This window comes from Anomalospiza imberbis, chromosome 25, assembly GCF_031753505.1.
Source record: "Anomalospiza imberbis isolate Cuckoo-Finch-1a 21T00152 chromosome 25, ASM3175350v1, whole genome shotgun sequence".
NCBI classification, from domain to species: Eukaryota; Metazoa; Chordata; class Aves; order Passeriformes; family Viduidae; genus Anomalospiza; species Anomalospiza imberbis.
The window spans coordinates 2,700,319-2,727,406 of record NC_089705.1 but is presented as its reverse complement, the minus strand read 5'-3'; the positions used below and the strand labels follow the sequence as shown (position 1 = coordinate 2,727,406).

Sequence of the window (27,088 nt, the reverse complement as noted above, 5' to 3'; positions counted from 1 at the left end):
AGATGTGAAATAATGAGACAGCAGTCAAAAAGAACCACAGTGACCACAACCTTCAAGGAAACTCAGATTATGACACCAAATAGCATCCACAGCAATGAGACACTGCAGCAGGCTCTGCAGATGCCGGAGAGGATCTGGCACATCTGGCACTGAGTCACACTGACCCTACGTCAACACTCTAATCACCCAGTGAACTCCTCAGCATTGCTCTTCTCCTTCCAATATAAAATAAATTTCCCTATATGGAGCTTTGGCAGGCAGGGCCAAAGCAAAAGCAGCAGAGCATGAAGCCACCCATGGCTGCTCACAGCAGATGCTTTGAGTAGCACTGGGGTTTGAGCAGTTGTGCTTTACTGTGCACAGCACAGCAGAGATTCTGCTTTCCTCTACAAAGCCACTCTCCTCCAGCTCCCCCTTGAAATCACTGCTTGATTCACACTGGAAGGGCTCACTGAAAGCAGGTCTGAGCATTTGCTGACCAGGTGCAGCATCTTCCTTCCAGCAATACAGAGCAGCGTTGATCTGCACAAATGCCAAAGAGAGGGCTGCTAGTGGCATCCTTGCCCTGGGAGCTCCATGGCAAGGAAGATGTTACCCATGCTCTGGAGCTCTTGATCAGAAATGGATTGATACTTCCAAAGCCCCTCAGCATCCTACTCCTAAGTGCCATCCTGCACTGGAATCAAAGCTGAGAAAGAGGTTTTATTTCTTCCCATGCTGCCACTTGTACTGTCCTCAGAAGCAGATTTTACTGTCACATTTGATTTCACAAACACTATGCAGGCACTCTTCAGCGAGTCACAAATTTGGCAGCATCCTGCAGATGGCATGGGAAAAGCAGCCCCAGCTCAGTGGTGCTTTTGTAATAATTACTGGACACAGAAGTCTCCCACCTCCTTCACCCTCCATCCCTCCCTCCCATCTCCATCAAGCTCAGTTTGAAAGGACTTCAGGGACCATGGCTCTCACCATCGCTTCAGCCCCAAAATATGTGCTAGCATGAAGGTAGCTGAGCCACCCATGGGCTAGCTGAAAGTCCCAGAGTAACTGAAAAGATTCAGGAGAGATTCAGAGCAAGTAAGACCCAGAAAATTATCAGAAAAATGAATGAAATGATATGTCAAAGATTATTGAATGTGAAGAACCCGAAGTTCTATGACTTGGGATGTCCCTGGAAGCAGACAATAGGGAAACACATATTCATTATTTTCATGTTCCTCCCCAACATCTGGTCTGGGCTACTGCTACAGCTAGGTTGCTGAGGAGACAGGCACCTCAGCCGGACCTACAGTGCCTTCTCCTCTGTTTCTTTACTTCTCTCCTGCATCACTGCATCTTTTGTGCTTCTCAAACTTCCAATATTCCCAGATATTCTGCACAGAGTAAAAGCTCTTCTCAGATTTCTCTTCCACACTGTCACTTGACTCCTGAACTTGCTTTTCTACCCTCTTCATCTGGCCACCATAAATCTTACCTTTCAAGCACAACGCTATTCCCTCCACCCTCTTCTGAAATGCTTGTGCTAAAGGCTGGGCCAGTACCATCAATCCCAGTTCCTGCTGGTGTTTTCACTCCCTTGTCCCATCCTGTTACCTTCTGCTTGTCTCTGGTTGGGCTCACTCTGTTCAGTGCCCTACTTCTGCTTGTATGTAGTGGTACACTAGGGAACTTCTTGCTGCATAATGCTATGGAAGCTAGAAGTCCTCATGGGTTCATAAAACAGCAATTAGATACATTTGTGGAAGAAAAATCCCTCAAGGTCATTCTTACAGAGATCCATTCCTAGTTCAGCAAGACCACTTGAGACAAAACTTGCAGGTTGGAAGAATCCTTTGATCTGCATGGTTGCACACTTCCCCTGTCGCTCTCCCTCCTTCCCAGGTGTCCATTTCCAGCCATTGCTCTCATCCAGCAGAGCTCCTATTATCTTCTTGGGCTCCTTTATTGTCCTGTCACAAACACTTGTCCAGGTGAAACAGGACTAACACTGCACATCTGACAAGTGCCACAATGCAAATTAGCTCCACACCCAAAAGCACACACAATTTTTCATCCAGCAGCATCTACAGAGCTGGGAAAGGCCTGCCTGGTACAACACACTTAATAAGATTAACTTCAAGCATTCAGAACCATCTTTAAATCATTTTGCTCACTAGGCGTAGGCAGCTCTAACCTTCACATTCTTCCTAACACTATACCCAAGAGCCACATGGCTACAAACATATCCCTGCTGGCATGAAAATTATGGAGTATTGTGTGTTTCTCTGCATCCTATCTGATACAGGGCACATTCAATTCTCCTAACAGAGTAGAAGGACATCTGAGTCAGCTTTGTAGGAACACTCCTTTGGTTACTGTGAGTTTTTCTGGCTAAAAGATTGGCTCAGGCACACAGAGGTTTCCATGTAGATCCCTCCAAACCCTGCAGAACACTGGGATTAACCAAAGGTCCTCCCAAAAAAAACAAGCTCATGAACTCTGTAGCACAGACAACTGGCTACTCTTGTGACTTTCTCCCTGGAAGAATTCATTCAATTAAGTTTGTAAGTGCTAAAAGGAAAGCTTTTCAGCTCTCTTACAGTTGCCACAGGAACAGCTTGAGAAGCTGCCATAGCTACTGCCTCTCCTGGTCTGCTGCAGCTCCCAATCCATCCATTTTCTGCCTTGGACAAAAATGAAAGGACGGGCAGGCAACCAGCCTGTGTGTGACACATATCACACAAAATGTAGTCTGCTAGAGCTGTAAAAATATTCAGGCATTCACCACGGACAAAAAAAAAATCTGCAGCACTGTCAGATAATCGCCCAGCTGATCCCAGTTTGTTAAGGCCAGGTGGAGACTGCACTGTCATCAGTAACCAAGAAGAGCATTAGGGTACACCTGTATCAGTACATCAGCCTGGCTTAGGCCTGTCCTCTGTGCCAAGGCCAACTGGGACGGAACAACCCCTGCCCTTTTAAACCTGCTTTGCCTCCAAACATGACAGACCTTGTCTGGGAAGATCCAGGCCAAGCCATGGCAAGAACGGTACAAACATAAGGCAGCATTGATGTGATCAGGATTGTCCCCGCTCCTTAGTACTAGCAGGGAAGATCTTTTGGGAACAGCTTAGACTGTCAACTTTAGCTCCATTTCAGGAAAGGTGCCCTGTCCTCTCTGCACACCTTGCCCTGTGCACACAGGATTTTGTGAGCAAGTCCAGCAGGCACTGCACAGACCCTCAGACTGATGGCATGGTAGCACAAGGAAATAAAATGTGACCTGAAATAAAAATGATCATTCATATTTCAGCAAGTGTCTAAATTTTAATTTTCCATTAATCTTTACTAATGGCCCTGTAACTCAAAAATTCTAAGCAGACAGCTAGGACTAATTACTCTGATAAAATTCAATATTCAAGCATAAGCCCAGTTTTAACTTCTGTCTTGTAGGTCAACTTTATAAATCATTAGCATTGCTATCCACCCATTGAACAGAGCAGCCCTACCACTAGAAAGAAACATGATCATCAGAAATCTCCCAAATCATAGAAGTTTTACCCCAAGTCTCTGCAGAGCTGCTCTTCCTGAGGGGATCCCTCTTCAGGGCACGCTGCTGTTCCCCTTGATTTGGCTGTGAGAAGCTTGTCCTGGCCCGGCTAACACCTGACACAGCCTCCCCCATGCAAATCCACAACTAGCCCAGCTTAGTGCAGATGCTGAAGATTAAATGACTGGCACGTTTTCAGGACCCTGCCCTGGGATAGGTGGACAGCAGTACTTCTGCAGGCATGCTCAGCAGCCTGGCCTGCCCCGTGCTTGCAGATTAAATGCAAAGGGCTGAACAAAGTCTGCAATTAGTAGCAATTCAGACTCATGGAAGGGCCCTGAGGAAGCCAGGGAATCCAATTCAGGTTACAGGTGCCACTGCTGCTCTCTTGGAGCAAACCAGGGTTTAGACTTGAACTGTAAACTCCTGAGAGGGCTGTGTGTTAGGGGAGCTGCAGTGCCTGGCATGCAGGCACGTTAGCAGGGGCAGCACTGCAGCAGCTCAAGCGCGTACTGGAGCTCACTGCAGCTGTGCCACTCTGCAGCTTTTGGACAAACATTTGTTAGAGATGTGGGAGAGTCCAGCAGCACACCTCAGCTGGGCTGTCTGGGGAACAGCAGGGTTAACATTGCTGTCATGAGAAGTCCAGGAGGAACCTGTCAGCCATTAGAAATGCCTCTGGCATAAAGGCTGGCCAGCTTGGATTACACCAGCAGCATCACTTCCAGCTTGAGGCAAACCTTTTGGCCGCAATTCATGAAATCCACACGCTCTGAAGCAAGACACTGGGTGCTGTTACCAAACCAAGGTGCCATCACCAGCTCAGGGTCTCTTCCAGAGCCACTTGGTTGCCCTGCAGGAGCAGCAGCTGAACCCAGCAAGTGCCCAGGACAGTGAGCAGGCAGGCAAGACGGGGCACGATGCTGCAGCAGGACGCCCTTCCATCACCAGGTACCCACGCACTGCAGGCACTGACTCACAGGCAGGGCAGCCAAAGCCTGGCTGATTTCTCCCCAGAGTCATGTGAACTGGGTGGACCGCAGGCACAGTGTCTCACAACCACTTGTGCAGGTAAATGAAGGCTGGCTGGCTCACAACACACCATGAGTAATCTCTACATCCTTCAAGGCCGCCCAATACAAACACCTGGTAACCCTGTCCCCTGGCTGTACCACAAATACTAATTGTGACCCTGGACTCCCTTATAACAACCAGCTTTTTTTTTCCTCTCTGAGCTCCCAATGTGCAGCTTTTTTGTTCACTGGCAAGTGTGAAGTCAAATGAAAGGAAGTATTCAGGAACTTAAAAATGTCTTATAAATCACTCTTAAATATGATTTGCTCATTGAGGACAGCTGGGTGGATTGGAAGATCCTATCAGTAGTCTTTGTGTTCAATTTATTGCTGAAAATACCCTCAGGTAACAAAAAAGTAAATAAAATAACATTTACAAACAGGAACATGCTGCCTTTGTGAGAGCATGCTTGTAGCTGTGGGGACTTTATCCTCAAAATTAACACTCCATGGACAATGGGGAGACTCCAAGACAAGCTGCCAAGATGGTGTTATGACACTGTGACACTGGGCAGCTCTGCCACTGAAAACTGCCCACTTGAAAACCTTGATGAATTTATGGATGGAATATATTCACTTGCAGGCTGAGCCTCTCAAAATGACAACAGGCATTTCACACACAGACATACAGCATTGTGCAAGCAGGACATAAAGGTGAGGGCACCTCATTGCCCTAGTGGGCAGAGATCAGCCACATACCCTGCACCACACATTCGGCTCTGGGAAGAGCTGCAAGGGCACCTGATATTCTCCATAAGCCAGAGGTCCAAGGTCTGGTAACTGGCTGGGGCATTCAGCAGTCACTGTTGGGATTCTCCTTAATGCAGAAAGAGATAGCAGAGGGATACCTGGCCTCTGCTCCTCCTTTCCAAAAATGGGCCAGAGTAATTCCCCATTGGCTTGGGGAAAAGTGTCTCCCCAGTGCTTGGGGGTAAAGTGTCTCCTTTAACCAGGGAGGGCACTGAAACAGCAAAACAGCTGTTCTTCCCAGAGAGGCCATCCTCAGCACCCAGCTGCCTCCTTCAGTAGGCAGCTAAGAAGCTGTTTGGAGACAGAAGTGTGGGACAGGATTTCCATCAGGAACGTCCTGAGCCATACTTCTTCCACAGACAAGGATGAATAACATCACCAACTTCAGAGTTCTTCTACCTCCCACCAGCTTCTTGACAATAGGACATGAAAGGGTTAAAGATGCCACTCCACTCATGACTATCATGGAAAAACTTTGTTCTACTAGAATTCTTCATTACATGCTACTAGAAAACCAACAACCTTGAATTAACTTGTATTAAACAAGGCAGCTCTACAGGGCAGCTTGCATTTGCTTTTAAGTCCACTGGTTATCCAAGGCTGTCAACTAATGGACAGACAAATTCTACTGCTCTTGGAGCACAGGTATTCCTGCAAGCATTACACAAGATGCTAATGACAAAATCTGAAGGCTTAATGCCAAGCATTAATTTATCTGAATCCCATCCTAAATGAAGATCAGAGCCAAGAGGGCATATGCTTTTCCTGCAGCATGTTTAAGAAGTGGAGAGTGAGAAATAGAGCATGAAGCAAAAATGGCAGCAGAGGATCCCCTCCAGGACTCTTCTTGTCTAACTGTGCTCACTTGCATTGTTGTTTACATGTTTTTTTCCCCTTGTACTCCCTGGACTGAAGGAAGGATGTTTCATAGGAAGGAAGCACTGCTGTGGCTGTACTGAGACAGGGCCACACTGCTTCCCCTACCATGCTGCTCCTTTCTAGAGAGGAGGGAAAGAGTAGAAAAGTCACATTTTCTCTCTCATCTTAGTTAGCAGTAAGGGGAGGAAGCTAACCTCAGTCCAGCTCTGATTTCAAACAGGATTAGTGTCCAAAGCTGGAACAGGTTGCTCAGGACTGCATTAAGTTGTGAAAATCTCCAGGGTCAGAAATGCTCCAACCCCTCAGGCCCTGTTTCCTCTCAGAACAATCTCAGGGAGAAAATTATTTTCCTTTATGTTCAGTCAGAATTTACCATGCTGTCACTTTCGGCACCTCGAATGGGGCAACACCCAGCATCAGTTCAGACTGGTGGATGAATGGATTGAGAGCAACCCTGCAGAGACAGACTTGGGGGTATTGGTGGACATAAAATTGGACATGACCCAGCAATGTGTGCTTGTAGCCTAGAAAGCCAACAGTGGTCCTTGGCTGCATCAAAAAAATTATGGCCAGCAGGTCAAGGGAAGTGATTCTCCTGCTCTGCTCTCGTGAGACCCCACCTGGAACACTACATCTGGAGTTCTGGCATCCTCAGGAAGACTACAGTGTGTTCACAAGAGGCCACAAAGAAGATCCAAGGGCTGTAATACCTTTATGAAGACGTGCTAAGAGAGTTGAGGTTGTTCAGTCTGGAAAAAAGAAGACTCAGGGGAGACCTTATAGTGGCCTCTCAATGTATAAAGAGGGTTTATACGACACAGACTTTTTACCATGCACTGTGGTGACAGGATGTGGGCACTGGTTTCAAACTAAGAGAGTAGGTTAAGATTGGATATTAGGAAGAAACTCTTCCCTGTGAAGGTGGCGAGTCACTGGCACAAGTCGCCCAAAGCAGCTGTGGATGCTCCACCCCTGCAAGTGTCCAAGGTCAAGTTGGATGGGGCTTTAGGCAACCTGGTCTAGTGAAATATCACCTGAATCTCATGACACTTCAGACAGCATCTCACCAGTACTGAGCAGAAAAGAACAGCCTTCTCTTGATCTGCCTCCCATGCAGTCACTGCCATGCTGCCAATGCTTTGCTGAGTCTGTCCAGCTTGCTGCTGCCATTCTTGCTTTTGCAGAGAGAGATGCTCTGTGTGCCCCACCAGTTCACACACAGCTGGGCTCCAAAACAAGGACTGTGATGAACTCTCCGCCACATACCCCAGCAGCTGCAGCAGTCACTAGAGGTACACAGGGTAGAGATTACTAAAAAAATAAAAAAGTGAAGGAAAAAAATAAAAGAGAGAAAACCCACCCAGCTCTGCAAATCAGCTCAAAGCGTAGGCAGCTGAGGAAAAGTGAATGGAGATGATCTGTGTGTAAGGACTTGGGAGCATGTTCCCGCTGTAAGGCAGCCAGAAAAAGCAAGCTAGAGAATGGGGCTTGCCACTTCTGCTGCTGGAGGAGGGAAATGAGGCACAGGTGACCCAGATCCAAGGAGTGCCACCTGGCAATCAAGGCAGTCAGCAGGGCACAGCTGTTTCTCCCTGCCTGCACCTCTCAGCCCAGCTCTTACACACCAGCTACCAGCAGCCTGTCTGTGGTCTGTGCTCTGCAGAGAGAACACCCCAAAGAGCCTCCCCATCTTCCCATCACCGCTGGAAAAGAGTTCCCCACCTCCACAGCTAGTAATGCTCCACTGCAGCACTGATCCTGCAGTCACCTTCAAACACACACAATTTCACAGCTTTCCCAAAGCACTGCTGATACTCGCTGCTCCCTTCACAGCCCCTCTGACAGTGGTTACAGACAAAAGGAAAAGATCTATTCCAAACTGTGCTTCTTGTTCCCATGCACTGCCCAATGCATAAAAGGTAACATCCAGAGAATTTTAGAGCATATGCAGGCAGTTTACAATATACTAACAGCCAAAACTCACACAGAAACATCACCACCCATGTTACACAGGACACCTTTATGCAAGGACATTAGTCGTATTCTGCAAAATTAAAAACAATCCTGAAGAGCAGCTATACAGAATAGGATGCAGACAGAAGAGGGAGAGACTTCATTAGGAATTCTCAATTGCTTCAAGTTCAAATTCTCACCACAAAGCAGTACTACTAGTTATTTATAATCATCCAGGAATTATTGTTTTCCAGTAAAAACAGACATATTTCCAAATGATTCATACTACCTGAGACATTAATGTTTTTGCAGCTCTGTTCCAGATCCTAGGTCAGGAATCTTCATTCTATTCTGGTAAATTCCACTAAGATATCACATGTAACAACAAGTTCTTGAAGAAGTTTCATCAGATTTTCCCTTTAAGGTAACCCACTGCACTCCCACGTGAGGCACAGGCACCTCAAAGGCACAAGCAGCTGAAAGTGCTGCAGTGGAATCAGATGATCAAGACAACCTTGGAGCCTCTGCAGCCTCGGAAACATATCCTGTGATTTTCACATCAATCCAGTGGGGAAGACTCAAGCCAGTGCTGAACCTTAAGAGCCAGGTAATGCATACAGAAGCAATTTTAATTAATGCAATTCTGAGAATGAATGTGTCTGACAGATTTTGCTGCAACACGTACCAAGGGTGCAGCACTGCAGCAAAAGCTGTCACTCCCATCTGTGCAGAGCTGTGCGGCATGCAGCACGGGTGGCAGGGCTGACGACACCAGCCATCAGAACCACCCTGTCAGGAGTCCTTGCTGCACAGCCCAGAGCTACCTTCCTGCAAGCACTGCATTGCACGCAGCAACAGAGGAAAGTGTGAAAAGTAAGCATTCAAGGTAAAGAGAAACATTCTTGAGCTAATTAAGAGTTGCTTGAGCTTATGTTCATCGTGATCAGTCACGCAGAAAGACATTTTCAGCTTAGGATGAAGCCACCATTTTTAGAGGTCAATTAGAACACTTACACGAGAAGTAGGAACACAGGCCTGCCATGTCACACAACAACACGCTCCCTCTTTTGCTCCCACACCACCTTTACCTACCCTGGCACTTGCACTTCCAGTGCAGGGTACTTGCAGTCACCTGCTCCAGGACCCTCAGGGGAGATGGGAGCAGTCACTGGGATGACCTGCTCCATGTTGCCCACTGGCTCCCAGAGTGGGAGAGCTGCTGTCCTGGAGCAGAGGTGATGTGTGTCACCAGAAAGCACCTTCCTCAGCTGCCCCACAGGACTGCTGTGCCATGACACTGGTCAGGCAGCCCTCTCACATCACCTGCCTACAGCCACAGATGCTTTCCTCTCCTACCGCGCAGCCTGACACATGAGCCCCAAGCTCCAGTGGTTTTGTAATATTAACCACCAAAGCCGAATCCTACCAGGGCTAAGAAAGCCTTGGTTCTCATCTCCTGCTGCTCTGCTTTCTCAGAGGCATGCAGTGCACAATCAAGGATAGCCACAACACTATTTGCAAGGGGTCTGAATGAAATCAGTCCTACTACTACTGAGCCAAACAATCACAAATCCAAGCAAGGAACACGGGGTTTTTGTGGCAAAAAAATCTTATTTAGATCAATGCCCCCTCCCCCCCTCCAGGCATCAAGTTTGCAAGTTGAAATCACAAACCTCAAAACCGGCCAAGTTAATGAGTTAATTCAATACTAAGTAAGGTTTGATACTATGGCCTGGGCAGTACAGCAGGTCAAACTATGACTTAAAAACCAATTAGCTAAGTAAATTCAGAACTATAAATGTTTACATGCAGGGGCTTGTCCACCCACTACTGATTAAAAATCGTTAAAGCCTACACTTTCCCCTTTGTGACTTGAAGCAGCTCAACCACCACATTCCCCACAAACCAGGGCAGACAGCAAGGAGGAGTGATGAGGAAGTATCCACAGTGCATGTCCCCCATTACTTCATCCTGGAGCACTCAGGAGCCCACCTGTCAGAAGTAGACATGGAACCAGGCCAGTCTGCCTGCGCCTGCAGCCAAGGGAGGATAGTGAGCATGGCTGGGCTGTAGACAGCTGGTCCCCTGACACACAGGGCAGGGCAGCATGACAGCTATTATGCTGCAGCAGGCCAAGGAGCAGCCATACGGAAGTTTCCAGCTCACGCAAAGTATTTACACACGTGAGACTGGTGCACTTTGCTGGCCCATGTTCAATACAGCTGCTCAGAGCCCAGATGATAGGACTCTGAAGTTACTTTGTGAGGAGAACATTTGAGGTTTGCTCAATTCAATGCAGCTCTGACAAACAGGGCCAAAAAGACTGGGACTTAATAAATGTAGAAAATTTTCCACTGAAGTCCTCCAAACATGATATCTCTACTCCTCTGCCCAAACCTGGGCAGCACTTTGTGTGAGCAGGAACTTTGCAAAGGTAGCACATCCAAACTCACTGTGCAAGCATGGTGGTGACAGAGACCTCAAGGCAGACAGCAATGCTTAGATGCTCAAGGGATGCTATTACTGCACAAGTGACCTCACAGACTTTGGACCAGATAACTTAACTTTTATAGTCATTTTCAGGTGGCCCTGCACTGTGCCTGCCTCCTTCTAGCCTCATGCTCCCCTCCCTTGGCCAGAGTGAAGCAGCCCTGCAGCCAGGCTGGGAATCAGGCAGGGCTAAAGGGAGTGGGGGGAGGCCGACGGTTAATTTTCACCCAGATCAACTCTCTGAACACGGCTGCATGAAGTTTTTGTCAGCTGGGGTAGGGCTAGAAAGGGCATTTGGAGGAGAAAGCAGTTAGGACAAGGGGAAAGGAAAACCCACCTCCTCCAGGCACAGTGCCCACCTGCACTGATGTAGCGCTTCCCAGATCCATGACTGGAGAGGATGTGAAAATCCATCTCTTCTCCAGCTTGATAAAAGCAAGCAGCCACTCTCATCTGCCCACTGTCACACAGAAACAAATTTACCAGCTTATGTGTTCTTATACTTTATACCTGTGTATTGGCAACTTTGTTCCTAAGCAAGGAAATGATACATTTCATTCCTGGGGTTATTGGGCTGATCCTAAGGGGCTTTACTAGGAGAAGAGACAAGGCTGCAGAGTAGGCTGAGTGCTAAGTACAACATTAAAACTCTTTTTAATAAACACTCCCTTCTCCTTTCAGCCCATCACTCACAGGGTGCATTCACCTTTCTGTACTGTGTTTCTATGTGAAATTCAAATGTTCAGGAACACAAATGTTACATTCGCTGCACAACTATCCAAGAGAGCACCAAAATACTCTCAGCTTTCTTTTACAGAAAAGGAAACAAGAAACTGCCTGTGCCTAGCATTCACGCTTCTGTGCATGCTGCTGTCACGCTTAGGTAAAGCTGTGTGTTGCACCTGCATATCTTACCCCACCCTGGTGAGGGTTAAAGCACACAGGGCTGAGGTATCCTTACAACCCCTTATCTGCCCAGATTAGGGCCTCAGCAGGGGAACATCACTGCCAAAACCTAAGACACCACCAGAGACACAAAAGCATTAAGGCCTAAATTGCCACATTCTGATGGCCGACATCCAATGCCACACTTTATACTTGATCATTTCAAAAAACACTGGTTTTCAGGCTGCTGAATCAACCCAAACCCCACCGACTTCATGGGAATGGCATGCCTTCTCAGTCAGGGTGGTTAGGAAGGCTCCTAAATCTGGACAGTTAAGGGCAAATGGTTTGTGGGTTTTCTACCAAACTGATTCTGTCACCAGCCCTAAACCCTCAAATCCAGAGAGATGTAACTGTCCACAGTGTGTGCAGTGAGTGGCTGCAGTCACCACCAGGAGAAGGCTGCCAGCCCCTGTTACCCTGGCAAACAGATGAGCTTGGACAGGGAGATTAATCACACCTTTGGTGGCTACAGAGGGAAGAGGAGATCAAGTTAAAAGACTAAAACCCTCCAAAGACTCAGCCCATTGAAAGCAGAGATAATAACAGTATGGAAAGACAAAGCCAACCACCAGCTTTAGGAATGCAAGAAGTGCTGGCAAGCAACACCTGCTCATCAGCTGTCACCAAGTACTGGAAAACATTCATGCTTTCTACTTCATGTGTGTGAATACAAGCATTACCCAAGGCAAAAAGTCTGTACAGCAGGTCTTAGACGTGTGAAGACGTATGCAACCATGCCATGATCATCACAACAAAAGTTCTCCATTCCAACACATTTTAAGGGCTCCCATGATCTGCAGTCCGCCAGTTAGCGTAAAACGTATTACTGCTACAAATCATCACCCTTGTGGGAATCTTCCAATAAAAACTACCTCCGAAAGAGATAATCTCTATAGGAGATGCTTCATTTTAGTGTAACAATTGTATCAAATTTGTCCTTCTTTGTCATTTCGCTCAGTAATGCCAGCCATACTTTCTGAAAAACTTCCATGAGGAAAGAGGCCTCTGGTTCCTCACCAACTGCAGCTCACGGTGGGAAGGAAACGTTTCATGGAGGACATGCACAGCCTCAGAGTCCCTGGGTATAATACCCTGCTAAGGTCATGCTCAAAGTTGTGATCACCAACCCATTTGAACATACAAAATAATGTGGCCTAGATTGCAAGGCATACTGGGTTTTTAAATATTATCATTTCTTGTAACAGCCACATTTGAGAGTTCTCTTTTTTAACATGAGTTATTTTTGCCTACAATTCCTAGCCTCGTATTAAATAAAGAAAATCAGTAACTTACTCTCAGTTGGGCAATTTTCAGAACACAGCCAGAAGGCTAGAGAAAAGTCTATGCTCTTATAACTTATTTCTACTTCTTAGGAAGTCAGCATTGGTCAGACTCGCCTGTACTGGAGGGCAGAAACTTTACTATTTCATAGCATTATGAGAAAGCTGAGGTTGCAGAACTACTTAGATCAGGAGATGCAGGTTAATTAATAGGGACCTGATTACTCTTGAATTGTGCTGCTCTCCCACACTCCCTTTACCCCAACTCATTCCTTCCCCCAGGAACTTTCAGACACATATCCAAAAGAAACACAGCAATCAGCTCTCCGCGTCCTCCTCCTCCTTGCAGTGCTACAGAGGGCTGGCTGTCCTGAGCAGCCCCAGGCGTCCAGGGGTCCCATGCCCAGGAGGGCTCTCGCACACCAGGTCCCTGCACAAGTATCGGGGCTCCTGGAGTGGGGGTGTCAGCCTGGCAGGCACTGCCGACGGTTTTGTGCGGTCCTTACTGCCGCAGAGCCGATACAATGGAGGAATTACACCTCTGCAAGTGCCGCAGATGCAAACCAGCCACAGAGCACGCTGTCCCTGCCGAAATATGCCAGCTGGCTACTGGCTGCACAAAGTGACCGGAGCACAGAGCTGCTGGTTCTCTACTCGCACAGACTGTAACACTGGGGAACGACGCCTCTCCTCACTGTCCTGCAGGTCAGCAGATGCATACCTCTGCCATGAGGCTGTAGGCATGTGGGAAGTCACTGCATTTTTTCCCTCTAAACACGGAATGCCACAGACGATTCCAGGTTGTAAAAATCCCCCTTCCCTCTGTCATCACTGTGGTGAGGGGCGCTCACCCACCCCAGCGGCTCTGGGCGAGAGACTCGATAAGCAACAACCCCAGCACATGCGGCAATGACGAGCACTCCTTCCCCCGATTTTGTGGAACATTTTAACAGAATTTACGCACCAGCTAAAACCTAATCCCACGGCACCTAACTCAAATGTGCTGATTAGCTGGGATGGTAACTTTAACTTGCGTTTAACTGGTTTAAAGGCTTCAGATGTAGCATTACAAGGAGGGAAAAAAAGCAGATTTGCAATGAAAGTGCAATCACCAAGGACAACAAGCAAAGGTCTGCTGTGCCACTGGCTTCACACGCCAGCACATGGGACACCTGACAAAGCCAAATGAGGGAAGTTTCAGAAATTTTTGAAAGAGGCAAAGAAAAGTTTCACAATGCTCCATCAATTAATTCCCTCACGACGGGGGAGCAAAGAAGACTGAAGTGATTAACTAAGTCAGAGGATCAGAAAAGCATATATATAAAAGTACTTTATTAATTATATGACAAACGTGGGCGGGCTGGGAAAGGAGGGTGAATTCAGGAAAAATAAGCACAGGAAAGGGAGTATGTGGCTGCAGCAAGGAAAAAAAAAATGGTTATCCACAGAAAAGGCGTTAAGTGCCTGGAAAGCTCCAAAATCTCAACCAAGCCCCAGCCAGCGGGTTTAGGAACTTCCTTGCGGGCAGCTCGCTACAGCGAGGAGCGGAGGGACCGTGCCCTTCCCGGGCGGGGACGGGCCGATCTCCGCTCAGGAAAGCGGCTGTTCCGGTCCCGTCGGAAGGAGCCCGACGGCGGCTCCATTTCCGAGCGGGAGCCGAGGCCCCGGCGGGCGCCTCAGGGCCGGGTCTCCCGCGGGGGATCCCCGCCGCCGCCGCCGCCACCCGCGGGCGACCCGGCCTTGAGGCACCCGCCCGCCCGCACGGCAAGGGACGGGAAAGGCGGCGGCGGTCAAAGACAAAGCGGATGCCTCAAATTCCTCCCCGCCCCGCCGGTCTGCGGCACCCCCCGCCCTCCGCCCCTTCATCGCCCACCTCTGCCTACCTGGGCAGCAGGAGCGGCCAGGCTTCGCTGCCTCCCAGCCCGGGCTTGGGCAGCCGCAGCCCGCGAGGGGCTCCGGGGCTCGGGCGGCGGGTGCGGGCGCTGACAATGAGGGGAGGGCCGCGGTACCGGGCGGTGCTTGACGTCAGCGGGCGGGGGCTGGCGGCCCGGCCCGGCCGCCGTGCGGCTCCGCGGCGCCCGCCCCCGGCCCTGAGGGGGCGGGCAGGCCCCGGCCGCCATTTTGGGGGGGTGGGAGGGCGCTTGGGGCGGGCAGGGGGATCTTTCCGCAAGGGCCCCGCGCGGAGCTGGCCGGGCTTGGTGTCGCTGCCGTGGCTGGTTTCACGGTGGGTTCGCGCTCCGGAGCCTGCCGGACAGCCCCTTCGCCGGACCCGGCCCGGGGCTGCCGCTGCCTCGGCGCTTTGGTGTCGGGGCAGGCGGTGCCGGTCCCGGCTCTTTAAAAGCGGGGCAGAGCCCCGCGCCAGGTGGCACAGCGAGGTGTTGTCCTCCTCTCCCGCCGCATCCCCCGGTTAGTGCCGTCTCTTGGAGAGTTTGGGACTCGGTGGTCAATCCAGCTGCGGTTGGTTCCGCCTCCGCTATCTGCGGCGCGGGGATGCCGAGATGGGATCAGAGACAAGAGACCTCCCCCAGCACTAACCGGGAAAAGTTGCTCCCGGTGTAGCCGAGCGGTGAGCAGAGCCCGGGACTGCTGACCGGGCGGTGGCACGGTGAAGGACACCGGGAGCGTGCCCGGTGCTCTGCACAGCATCGCGCTGCCCTTGCCCAGCCGAGTCCACAGCAGACGGGGTCAGAGGCCGGTGAGCAATTCCAGCCTCCCGGCCGGGCAGCGGGACGCGACAGGCTCGGAACCTACTGACCATTGTGGGGGCATCTGGGGGAAAAGGGGAGCTGCCTCCTCGCCTTGTAACATCCCTCATTCCACTTGTCCTTTTCTGTACTTTTGTCTGCAGCTTCCTCTGACTGCACTAAGTCCCCATCATTAAAAATATTAAAGAAAAATATTGCTTTATCATAGAGGAGCCAGAGCTTCCTTAGTTTTCCTGTACGTCATTTCCTTTCCCGGGACAGAAATTTCTGAGTGTCTAACCTCACACCACTAAGCTTTTTTCTTCAAAACACCAGCCTGGGCAGTGGCAGCCCTTGTTGCCACGGGCACTGTACCACCAGCTGCAGCGATGCTGCTTCTGCAGGACACAGAGCAGGCAGGTTGTCTCTCACTTGGATCCAGAGATTTGACGTTTATAATTTATTGGGTTTCCATTCACTCTCTTTCTCACACGGCAGACCCCACCTGGCAGCTGGTTCAGTTGCCACTTTGGTGAGGGGCTTCTTTCTCCTCCTTTATCAGCTCAGCTCAGTTTGTTTGCTGTCACCTCCCTCCATCACTCATGCTGGGGGGGTCAGGATTGGCCTCACACCTTGTGCTTTCCCTCGAGCAGCAGTTCAGTGTGCCAGTGCTGCTGGCATCTGGTGGCACAGGAGGCTGAGGGGTGTCTCTGAGTCCTTAGTGAGCATTTGCTCTTGTTTGCACTACTGCACAATGAGGACTCACCAAAGCCTGAGGCACGGTTGTTATGCATATCTCTTGGATTGGAAGGATGGGTGCTGGGTTTCCAAAACCCAAAGCAGGGTGCCAGCACTCTGCTGGCAGAAAACCTTTCCCCCAGATGTCCCCACAATGACTGATAGAAAGGCTACATAGTCCCAAAGGAAGTGGGGTGTAAGTAATGGGGGCAGGTGTGACCAGAGATGATGGGCAAGGAGAGATGACAAACACAATAAAATCACAAATGATATGGGGAAGCAGCAGAAGCTGTCAGTGTGTCTGACAACAGAGGATCCATATGGGTGTGGTAGCTTTAAACAAATAAAAGTAACTCATGCATCATATGCACAGCCTGATAACGTGAAAAGTGGATGGCTCTAGGATGCCAGGAATACCAGAGGCATGAGATTCAAAAGGGATTAGCCCGACTTACAGACAGCAGATTTCTCAGTGGTTATTAAAAATGTCTATCTGAGTCATCTTGCAGTTCATGAAGTCCCTGAAGTGACTCTTCAGGTATTCTTGCTATTCTACTCCCTCTGCTTGTATGGTGAATTTAAGTGAGGTGTCTGAGTTGATCTTGCTGCTGCTGATACATGCAGTTGTATGTCCCTCCTAAAATTACTTGTATGTGCTGCTTCTTCTGCACCAGTTCTGGCATTTGTTCCGTTTATCAAACTGACAGACAACTAACTCAGGGTGAATACTTCTCTGCCTACAGTGAGTTGAATTAGCCCAGTGTTTTCTAAGCCAGTGGTTCTTGCTTCTCTCTCCAAATTAGAAGTGGAGATTCTCCTGTTATTACCTGATTCCAGGTGTTTGGGTTTTAAGTATTTAGAAGATCAGAGTCATGATAAGATCCTGAGGTTAGTTGAACTAATTTCTAACAGTTCCCAACAGAGCTGGCGCCTTGGTTGTGTTAGATGCCACACAGAGTTTAGGAACAGTATTAAACACAGCAAGCAGGGAAAAAGAAACAGAATCATGCTTGTGTGGACTGCATGGCTTGCTAGTCTCACATCATTATCAGCAGTCTATATGGCAATGTAAGTTTTACTGGGCTTGGGGTTTTGTGTGTATGACTGTTTCTAGGAACAAGAAACCACCATGAGTCCCCACAGAAGCCTGCAGCCATGTCAAGGTATGGTAACAAAGGGACTGGGAAGCCTGCAGCACATAAGAAACGGGTTGATGTCTTGTTAGTTTGTACTGCTGTCATCTTCCTCTCAGTCAGAAAACGTATGCAGTCCAGTGAGAGCACCATCTCCTCAAACCAAGGGCTTTCATATCCATCTTCACCAGCTGCATAAGGAGCCAGAACCTGACACACCTGGAGAACACCAGGATGGGAAGTGGCAATTGCTGGAAATAATAAACAGGATTTACACACACTACGAGTGGGGTTTGTCTGAATACATCAGACATCTCCACTACTGATTCTTCTACACAAGTCTCATTTCAATCTTGCAACTTAGGTAATGTAAATAATGTCATTAAACATTATGAGGGGATGTTTCACCTCTTCCTGGAGCAGACATCTTAAAAATGTCAGCTGAATTAGGTCTACACATGGGGCCAGAAGGGGTGCATTTAAGGATGCCAAGGGTGCTTGCCAATATAATTTCAAAATTGGCACCATAGCTACAGCTGTCTCTCTTGATGTTTGTTCAAGGACTTGCAAGGTTTACTGCAGAGGGAGTTGTGAACTCAAAAAAGAAAAGCAGTAGTTTCCATGCTGGCTCAAAATTTGAAATTGTCTATCCATCGTTAACTGCTACGGAATAGACAGGAAAATACAAAGCATCACATCTTCACAGTACCAAAATACCTTTTGTTAGAATATCAGAGTGGTAAAAGATTGTAATTGTTAATGAAAGCATTCTGATACTGTGTAAAAAAGCCTGTTCTGCAAAAACATTTCCATCACGTCATAGACTGATTACGTATACAAAACAGGAAGAGGACTTTGGGCATGTGTGTTTGTGAAGATGCGATCTGTTCATCAATAGGGCTTCATATACTTAAGTAGCCTTACATATTGTTCTTTTGTTCCTTTGTGCATTTTGTTCCTATTGTGCATTTGTTCCTTTGTACTCCCCTGACAAGGAGCTGTTTTCCAATTGGTGAGCATGGTGGGATTGCTTCAACCCACAGGCTTTCAGTGACCATATTTCTTTCACGTAGCAAGGTTCAGCTTTGTCCTGGGAGGAGTGATCATGTTCCACATTCATTGTCCTGCCAGTCTTCTGTCATGGTGACTCCACATTGCTGACACTCATCCTCTTCCCTGGTTGTAGGAATAACCTGCACTGGAATTTAAATGCAGGGTGCTGCAGTGAACACACATGCTTTGACATATATTTAGCTATTTCTTCAGTTTTCAATAAATGTTACAATATCATTGAAATAACTGTCTTCTTGGACATATAAATATGTACTTCTATACAAACATAACGTGTTTTAACTTACCTTTGTGCTCAATATTGCAAGAGCTTCACTGGAGAGGCACTGAGATATCACTCAGCCCTCATGTACCTTCTATGAAATACATTTGTGTGCTCTGCACTGCAATTCACAGAGCATTGTAAAACACGGTAAATATGGACACTGATCTCTGTGACATGAGAGCCTCCTCCTTTCAACTCAGAGCCTGTGGGTGTTATTTAATTTATGATCATCTCTAGTAAGTGTTTTCATCTGCCAGTTCCATATCACTGTTTTTTCCAATATAAATTACTGAGGCATGCTATCAAATATTTACTAACAATAAGAATGGTGTAATATTAGACCACGTGCCTTTTAAAATTAACTTATAATCTAACCAAAGAAAGGGCCTAATTTGTTTACTCTTGAATTAAACAGTGTCAAAGAAGAGTGGTGGATCACCTTCCTATGCCATATTTTGCCATTCTGCTCGTAACTGGAAATCTTCAAGAATAGGAAATACAGGAAGAGAACAGCATAGTTGATACAGGCAGGGAATGCACTAGCCAGCCTCTCAAAGGCCCTTCTAGGACCATGATCTGTAATTTTATGTTTCACACTGAGCAGGTGAATCACCGAGGGATCTTGGAAGTCATCGCGAACTGGCCCAAAGGTGAACACTTTGAACCATCATCATCAGAGGAGGATGAAAAATTGACTGCTCCTACAACAGCAAATTGAACAGTACCAGGGGCTGGCCTCAGGCGTGGGAGTTCAGTTGTCCACACCGGTTTATGGTTCAAGCCTTCCCCTGTGGGCTGTGGCCCTTGTCGGCTCACATGTCCCCAGGCAATGCAGCAGCACAGCTCAGGAGCCAGCGCAGGCGAGAACCTGCACTGGCAGTGGCCACTCTGGACACACTTTGGGAGGACACTGTGTGGACATGGCCATGTGGTGGCACCACCCAAACCTCTTAAGCTTGAAAGAGCTAGATCAGTGCCCTTTTGGGAGGGTAGAGGAGCCATGTCCCAAACAGAGCAACCTTAAATGCCTTCAGTGAGAGAGAGGACTGCCCTACTGTGAGCACACACCTGCTCTGTCTGACTCTGCAGCATGTGCGTGCACCACTTTATGGTCCATCCTCAGCAGAGGCAGCAGCAACAGGGAGAAGCTGCAAAGCTGTGCTACAAATGCAAAGGAGAGGTTGAAAGCTGTGGTGGAGTGTGTTGGGATGGCCACAGCAGTGGATGGTGGAGACGAACTGGGGCAGGCTGAGAGACGGAAGGCAGGTCAGAAGGATGATGGGGTGATTTTCAAAGCAATGTGTGGCTTTCATATTCAGTATAGGCATGACACTCCTGATGTAAAATGCCCAGGGACTAAAACGTTGCATGACATTTGGGCTGCACCACATGGTGTGCTGTCTTGTCTGAGACTTCATCCAAGACCTCCATGTGCCAGCTTCCCACCTGCAAACAGGGAAGTAATCCCAGAGGCAGAGAAGTGCATGTTAGAAGGGACCTGCTCTGCGACCCCAGCAGATGGTCCTGACCACAGTTTTTTGACCAGTACTTAAAGAATTCCAGAGACAGGGATGCCAGATTCACCCCAACAACCTAATTACTAAGGAAGTTTTCCTTGGTGTGTCACTTCGTTCTCCCCTCTCTAACTTCCCATATCTTGTCACCAAGGAGTGAAACTTATGGCTATTTTATGAGGTCCTAGTCATTCCACACTTGCACTAGCCATATTCTCCCGTTTCAGTTTATGCATTCAAAAAAATTAAATGACAGAAATATAAGATCAGTGATTTTCATGCTATTTATTTTGTAGCATTTCTTTACTGGCTGTTCTATTCATGATAAAATGTGTAATCATTAATTCAATTAAATTGTCTCCTTTCTACACTTCACCAAAAGCATAGATACAAATGCAGCATTTGTGAAATATCCACATAACTTACATCTGTGCTATGCTGCTCTGCCCTGCTGCTGATTATAGTCAGGCTGTGTCACACATCTTCTGAAAGAGTTACAGGTTTTATCAGCTTCACAATGGTAAGATACATGCCATAGAAAATATTAGTATCAGATCCTACTCTCCAGAAACTTTCTCAGCTGACATAAATGGTTAATAATATACAGCAGAAATACTAATGTCTCGTAAATACACGCACCATTTCCTCTTTGCGGGTTAGAAAGCGTGGTAGAATTGGATAAGGTGTCACCTCATCACACAAGACAAGCTCCCTGGTTCTCACACCTTGCCTCGTTGCAAAGCTTATTTCATGTGTTGTTGATCTTATATACAGACATGGTCACTGCAGAGACCATGGACAAGTTCTGTTATGGCGTGTACAATCCCAGACAGAAAGTATCAAATTAGCAAGAAATTCCCAGTGACATGCACAGAACAGAGTAGAAGCAGAAATGGAAATTACCACTCCGTTCCTTAGGAATAAAAGCATGGAAAGTTTTGGGTAGTCTGTGAGATTGCACAAGGGTCAGTTACACGGGAGGAGAGTCTCAAGAGGAACATTTTTTGAAAAGTATTAGTTTTTGGAAAGCCTGTTTAAATTCTTCATTAAAAGCTGTGTAAATGACTGGATTGATTAATGAGTTTAGGTAACCCAACCAGGTAAAAAAGTCCAGTAGGATGGGATGAAACCAACAGGCATCTTGGCAGATTGGCAGGACTAGGGATATGACAAAAAAAGGCAGCCAGCAGAAAATGAAAGCTCCCAGAATAATGCCTAAAGTTTTGGTAGCTTTCCTTTCTCTCGCAGCAGAAATTCTTTTCCTTTCCAGCACACTATCTGCAAGTTTTATTTTAACATGACCAATGAAAATAGGGGATCCACCTGAATGGGAATGCCCTTCGTGGAGGCTAGCATTAATGGAGCAGAGGGAAGACCCCGCAGAACCAGTGATCAGGTGTGCAGTAGTAAAACGTTTCCCATATAATGAGGGTGGCTTCAGAATCCTGGATCGAGCTGCTGCATAAATTCTACCATACAGTATCAGGAGGAGAACAGTTGGGATGTAGAAAGCTCCACAAGTAGAATAAATCGTGTAGGAAATTTGATCTGTGTTTACAGCGCACTTCGCAATTTCTTCATGAGCTTTCACTTGCCTCCAGAAAAATGGTGGCACAGAGATACTGATAGAGATCATCCAGACCACGGCAATCATGAGGGCTGCTCGGCCAGCAGTGCGGCGTTTGGTGTACTCCAGAGCGTCTGTGATAGCCCAGTACCTGTCCAGGGCAATGACACAGAGGTGCAGGATGGACGCTGTGCAGCACGTGATGTCTGATGACAACCAGATGTCACACAGCAGCTGGCCAAAGGCCCACGTGTGGGTGACAGTGTAAGCAATGCTGACAGGCATCACCAGGACAGACACTAAAAGATCCGTCACTGCCAAGGAGCCAATGAGGTAATTTGCGGGTGTGTGGAGCTTTCTAGTCAGAAAAATTGTAATAACAACAAAAACATTTGCAAGGATTGTTGCCAAAGTTATAACAGACAGAAGGATTGACAGTGAAATCTTCAGCCCTAAGAGTGTCCTTTCATCCCAAGACAGAGGTGCTTCAGTGACATTTAAGGATTTATTTGCTGAGCTCTGGAGAGAGAACTGTGCTGAATGGTTGTACTGAGTCATCCTCTGCTCCGATTTCACCTTCCAGTGTAAACTTTCTGGGACAATGAAGAAAGATGCTCACTTTTGTTGATAAAATAGAATTTTTCATACTTTGGTCGAACACTGAAGAATTATTAACTTGTTGAAAACTTCAACTGACGCAGTAGATGAGGTACTCTCCTTCGCAAGATTTTCCATCACATCATCACATCACATTACATCATATCACATCATCACATCACATCATATCACATCAATTACATCACTGTTAAAGCAAAATGTCATCCTGACACGAGTCTGGTGTACAACAATGAAAACAGTCCTGTAAGTGATGGGAATTCAGGTGGTTTTCATCTTGAAGAACCACCTGATTATCTTAAATAATTTCACCTGAAAACCACCTGATTATCTTAAATAATTCTTTGTTATCTTTTTTTCACACCTCCTTTCTGACCTAACCTTCTGCAAAGTTGCATAAATCAATGCTGAGGGGTTAGAGATGGAAAAGAAACATCTGGGCATGAAATTGATGCCCCTTTGCTTGAGACAAAGCTTCCCTCAAGATTATTTTCCTTTTCTCTCTAAGAGCTGAGTGTCATGTTTTCGGTATTTACAAGGGACACTTCATTAGTAGAGTACCTAGCATATAAAACAATACTTCTGAATTCCTTCTGTAAGCATAATTTCTCCCAGATTTGCAAATCAAGACTTCTTCAAGTACAGATCTCCATTTTTATTTATTTCTCCAGACTATTCAGGTTTTCCCTTCGACAATTAGTCTTCAAATGCTGAAGTCAGGTGTTGGGTGCCAGACCCCAATGCACTGGTGCACATTACAGCACAGTGTGCAGTCTACAGGCTTTCCGTACTTTTCCTTGTATTCACCAGGACTGGATTTCCTGAAGTCTTCACAAACCTGAAGCAAACATCCTAAAACAGATTTCCATCAGGCCTTTCACTAACTTCCATGAATACCAGACTCTCACTTGTATTATGTCAGCCCGACCTTTCTTGAGTGAGATCCTGAATGTGGGTCATGAATGGCTTTGAAGTGTGCTCTGAGGGATACAAGGAGGAACACCAAACTTCTCCCAGGAGATAATCACCAGGCCAGCCCTCTCCCAGCCACGGAGGAGAAGAGCCTCTCTCTGTCATCGCTGGTACCAATTCATGCCATCCATCCAGTCACTCAGCTGGGAATCTGTGGAGCAAGAGGAGCATAATATTCTACATGAAACAGCAGCACTTTGAACTCAAACAGCCTCTCTTAAGCTCCTAAATCCTAATATAAGCAATACTTTTCAGTTTGGTGTGTTTGATTTTTTATATACAGCCTCCATCTGTGAGTCAAACATTTTCAGACATGCTTTTTCTTTTGAGGTGTACTTTTCTAATAAGGAGACATAGAAAAGTCTTGTATTTCACACTAGACTATTATTTTATTGTTTTTTTTTTCTCTAGGAAGAGAAAATTCCCTCCTCATGGCCATTTTGTGACACTGAGCAAAGTCAGTACATGATTATTTATCATGTACTCAGGAAAAGTTGCCATCTAGACAAAATGAACATATTCCCAATAATTTAGTATTTCAATGGAGTTACCTTTTACTCAACAAAAAATGATAAATACAGGTAAATTATTTTCCTGTTAAAAAGGAAAAGAAATTAAGTTTGCGTAAACTACAGATACTGAAGAAAAATAATATTAAATGAAAGCAGTGGTTAAATTATGTCATGTACAAGGTCATACACATAACTGCCTGTTAAGGAAAGCAGAACACAAACACACAGACATTATATATCCTGAAATACCAGAGCCCAGGAGTAGGAAGTGACCATCCAGCATGTTTCCTGAGAGCAGAGGGACATTCTGCCTGGCCATGAGGAACACTGTGCAGAAGCTGGGTGTCGAGGAATACATTTTGTGCCAGTAGCTCGGGGCGCAGCTGCAGTGCCAGCAGCTCCTAAAAGATGTAGATGGCAGCTCCTAAAAGACATCTGAGACTGCCACGGGAAACCTTGTGTTGAGCTGGTGAGGAAACCAGGTGTGCCTGTGTGAGCGTGGGGGTAGCTGCCAGGGGCTTCGGTGGCGCAAGGGTGACAGCCAGGGTGGCTCCTGGATGGTCGGGCAGGGAAGTTTCCCTGCTGCTGGTGGAGTTATCACCCCTAGATAAGAGAGCATCACTGCCTCCCGTGTGTGCCACTCGCAGGCTGGCTCGGTGCGTGGGGTGGCAGTGCAGCCTGCAGGCAGGCAGGGCACGGCCCGACAGCCCCACCCGGCAGGGCATGGCAGGTTTGTCACCCCGCTTTGCCACCAGCTCTGTCACACCTCACAGGATGGGAATCCTCTCACATGCCTTGGCTGCATCACCACTGTGCTTGGTCCATCTTTCCTTGGGCTTCACCTGGTGCTCTTGGCCATGGACTGTGGGTATTTTTTTCACTTCAAAGTGCCTGAAATAAATTGAAGGTGATGTCACAGCCAACCAGAGCGAGATTTTCACAGCACAGCACGCTGCCATACAATGACAGCTGGAGCAAGCCAGTTTAACTCTCTGCAGTTAAACTCAGGGAGCAAGGCCAAGGTGGCAGGGGAGGGTCTCTTTGAGGAAAAAAGGAGCACCAGGTGTGCCAGGGCAGGTACACTGACAGGCAGGAGAAGGCTGGGTGGCACCAGGAGCTCCTCAGGACCAAGTGTCATCACGCGGGCTCTGGGCTTGTGTGGATACAGGCATGGAGCTGCAGAGATTGCCCAGATAACCAGAGGTGCTCAGTCCCAAGGGTAAACAAAGTCCCAACACATTTCTGTCCCTTCTGGAGCGCAGCCATTACTGGAGAGTGGGGCAATTCCTGCAGACTGTAATTTTATGGTGCAGCAGACACACTTCCTGAGGATGCTGGGCTGCAAGAAGGCTTTGATGCACCTCTGCAGTGCTGGGCTGGAGTGCAATAAATAATGTGTACACAATAGTTATGTTCAAATAAAAATACAGAATTTACTCTTTCACTAAATAGAACAGGAAAAAAAGAAAATTAGATAAAATGTCCTTTACTAAGTTGCCCATTTCCTTTAAGTCCACACTAAAGTTAGAGGAACTAGGGAATTAATTTTCTTCTCTTGAAGCTGGAGAATTGCAAAGGGATGGCTGAGAACAGAGCTAAAGTTCAGAAAACTACTGAAAATTCATTTTGTAGCTTATTTTCGCTTTTCATATAAATGTAGAATCCACTGAATAGACTGGGTTTATCCTGTCATGCTGAAAGTGTGATCAGCAGTGAAGCTGCTTCCAGTGAGAGCCAACAGCAGGTGGCCAGAAGGCAGGACAGGAGGTGGCACTCTGGCCAAGAGGAACCCCCCTGAAGGCCCATTTCAGCCAGAACTTAAAAGAGGGAGCAAGTTTTGAGTAAGTTCTTGCATAATTGGGACGATTGACTCAAGCATGCATCATGGAGTAGGTATGGAGCCCAACCTGAAGACAAAAGCACTGTTCAAACAATGTGAAATACATTTAGAACTAGCTCTAGGAATGTGCCCGTCCAGAGATCATAACCAAACCTGGACACAGCTCCTGGGAGAAAACCAGGCAATGCTATAGTGTATTGCACTGACAAATCAAAGGTACAGCCTATCTAAACTCTGTTTGCATCGGAATTTCTGGTCAAGGCCAGCAGCAGCTGGGCCCTTTAGGGCTGAGCATCTCTCTTCACTGCCAGTGAGGGGAGCTGGTAGAGAAGAGTTCAATGTTTCTGGAAAAGTGTACCTGACTCTGCGAGTGCTCGCTCCAGCACAGCTCATGCAGCGTGGCTGGATGTCTAACCTGCCACGATCATCGTGACTATTTCCAAGTAAATCAGACATTCCTATTTTGTTCATTTGATACAGAGAACAGCATTCTATATGAAAAACTATATGCAAAACATTTCTCATTTTACATAAGCAACTATAGTAATTGGCAAGCAAATGTTAACAATGTTTAATACCTTCTCTCTCTCCTCCCCACCTTGGATTTTTGCTCAGCTTGTAAGAAATTATTGGTATTTTTCCTCTCTTACCTTTATTTACACACCACCAATATGTATTAGCTACCCAACCTATTGATAATTACCCAGTTACAATTGCTGTTATGCATTATAAATAAATATTACTTACCAAAGAGAAAGTGTGGGGTTTAATGAGCAGTGATTCTGGCAAATACTACACTGCAAAAACAGCCTCTACAATATGTTATCAATAAGTTCTCTGGAGGCAGCAGGGGCTGGAAAGCTCTCAGCCATAAAGTTGAGTTAAAGGATGAGTGCAAGGTAGGTAGGTCAGGTAGAAATGAGCAGTTCCCCTGTTGTGTGATGGAGAGTAACCAGCTCAGCAAAAGCTCTGCACAGTGTGTGATCAATGTGCACTCTCAGCAGAGCCAGTGACATTGTACCAGGGCAAAACTGCAAACACCTTGGCAAGGGTGTAACTGGGAATAAGGCCTTGAATAGATCTGTTCATTTTGGAAAAGGCCAAATGGCAGCCTGGCATTCAGCTCTGGGCACTGTTCCTAAGAAGATACAGACCACACAGCAAGAAATCAGAAGAAAGCAGCAGGAATCATCAGAAAAGAAAATGTATGGGAATAAACTGCATGGGAACAGGGATGTCGGGGTTTAAAGAGCACAGCTGAGAGAGATGTTCAAC

At 47.1% G+C, this 27,088-nt stretch overlaps 2 protein-coding genes across 3 annotated transcripts in view; both read right to left on the bottom strand.

The window, feature by feature from the left end:
• The window catches only part of LUZP1 (leucine zipper protein 1), a 32,477-nt gene extending 17,535 nt beyond the window's left edge, over positions 1-14,942 (bottom strand). Inside the window, exon 1 of one of the 2 annotated variants that reach the window (XM_068172686.1) lies at positions 14,786-14,942. The gene's annotated coding sequence lies outside the window, so the exon portion shown is untranslated. Of the gene's footprint in view, positions 1-8,473; positions 8,622-14,785 lie in introns of those variants that run through there. The other variant, XM_068172687.1, reaches the window with a different exon arrangement.
• Positions 14,943-20,579: 5,637 nt separating this feature from the next.
• On the bottom strand, positions 20,580-22,620 carry HTR1D (5-hydroxytryptamine receptor 1D). Its single transcript, XM_068172490.1, has one exon. It carries the CDS (start codon positions 22,430-22,432, stop codon positions 21,296-21,298), a length of 1,137 nt encoding a protein of 378 aa, XP_068028591.1. The 5' UTR covers positions 22,433-22,620; the 3' UTR covers positions 20,580-21,295.
• Positions 22,621-27,088: the final 4,468 nt, after the last annotated feature.

Excerpts from the sequence above, each read along its gene's own strand:
- HTR1D (XM_068172490.1), bottom strand. The coding sequence starts at position 22,432 with ATGACTCAGTACAACCATTCAGCACAGTTCTCTCTCCAGAGCTCAGCA.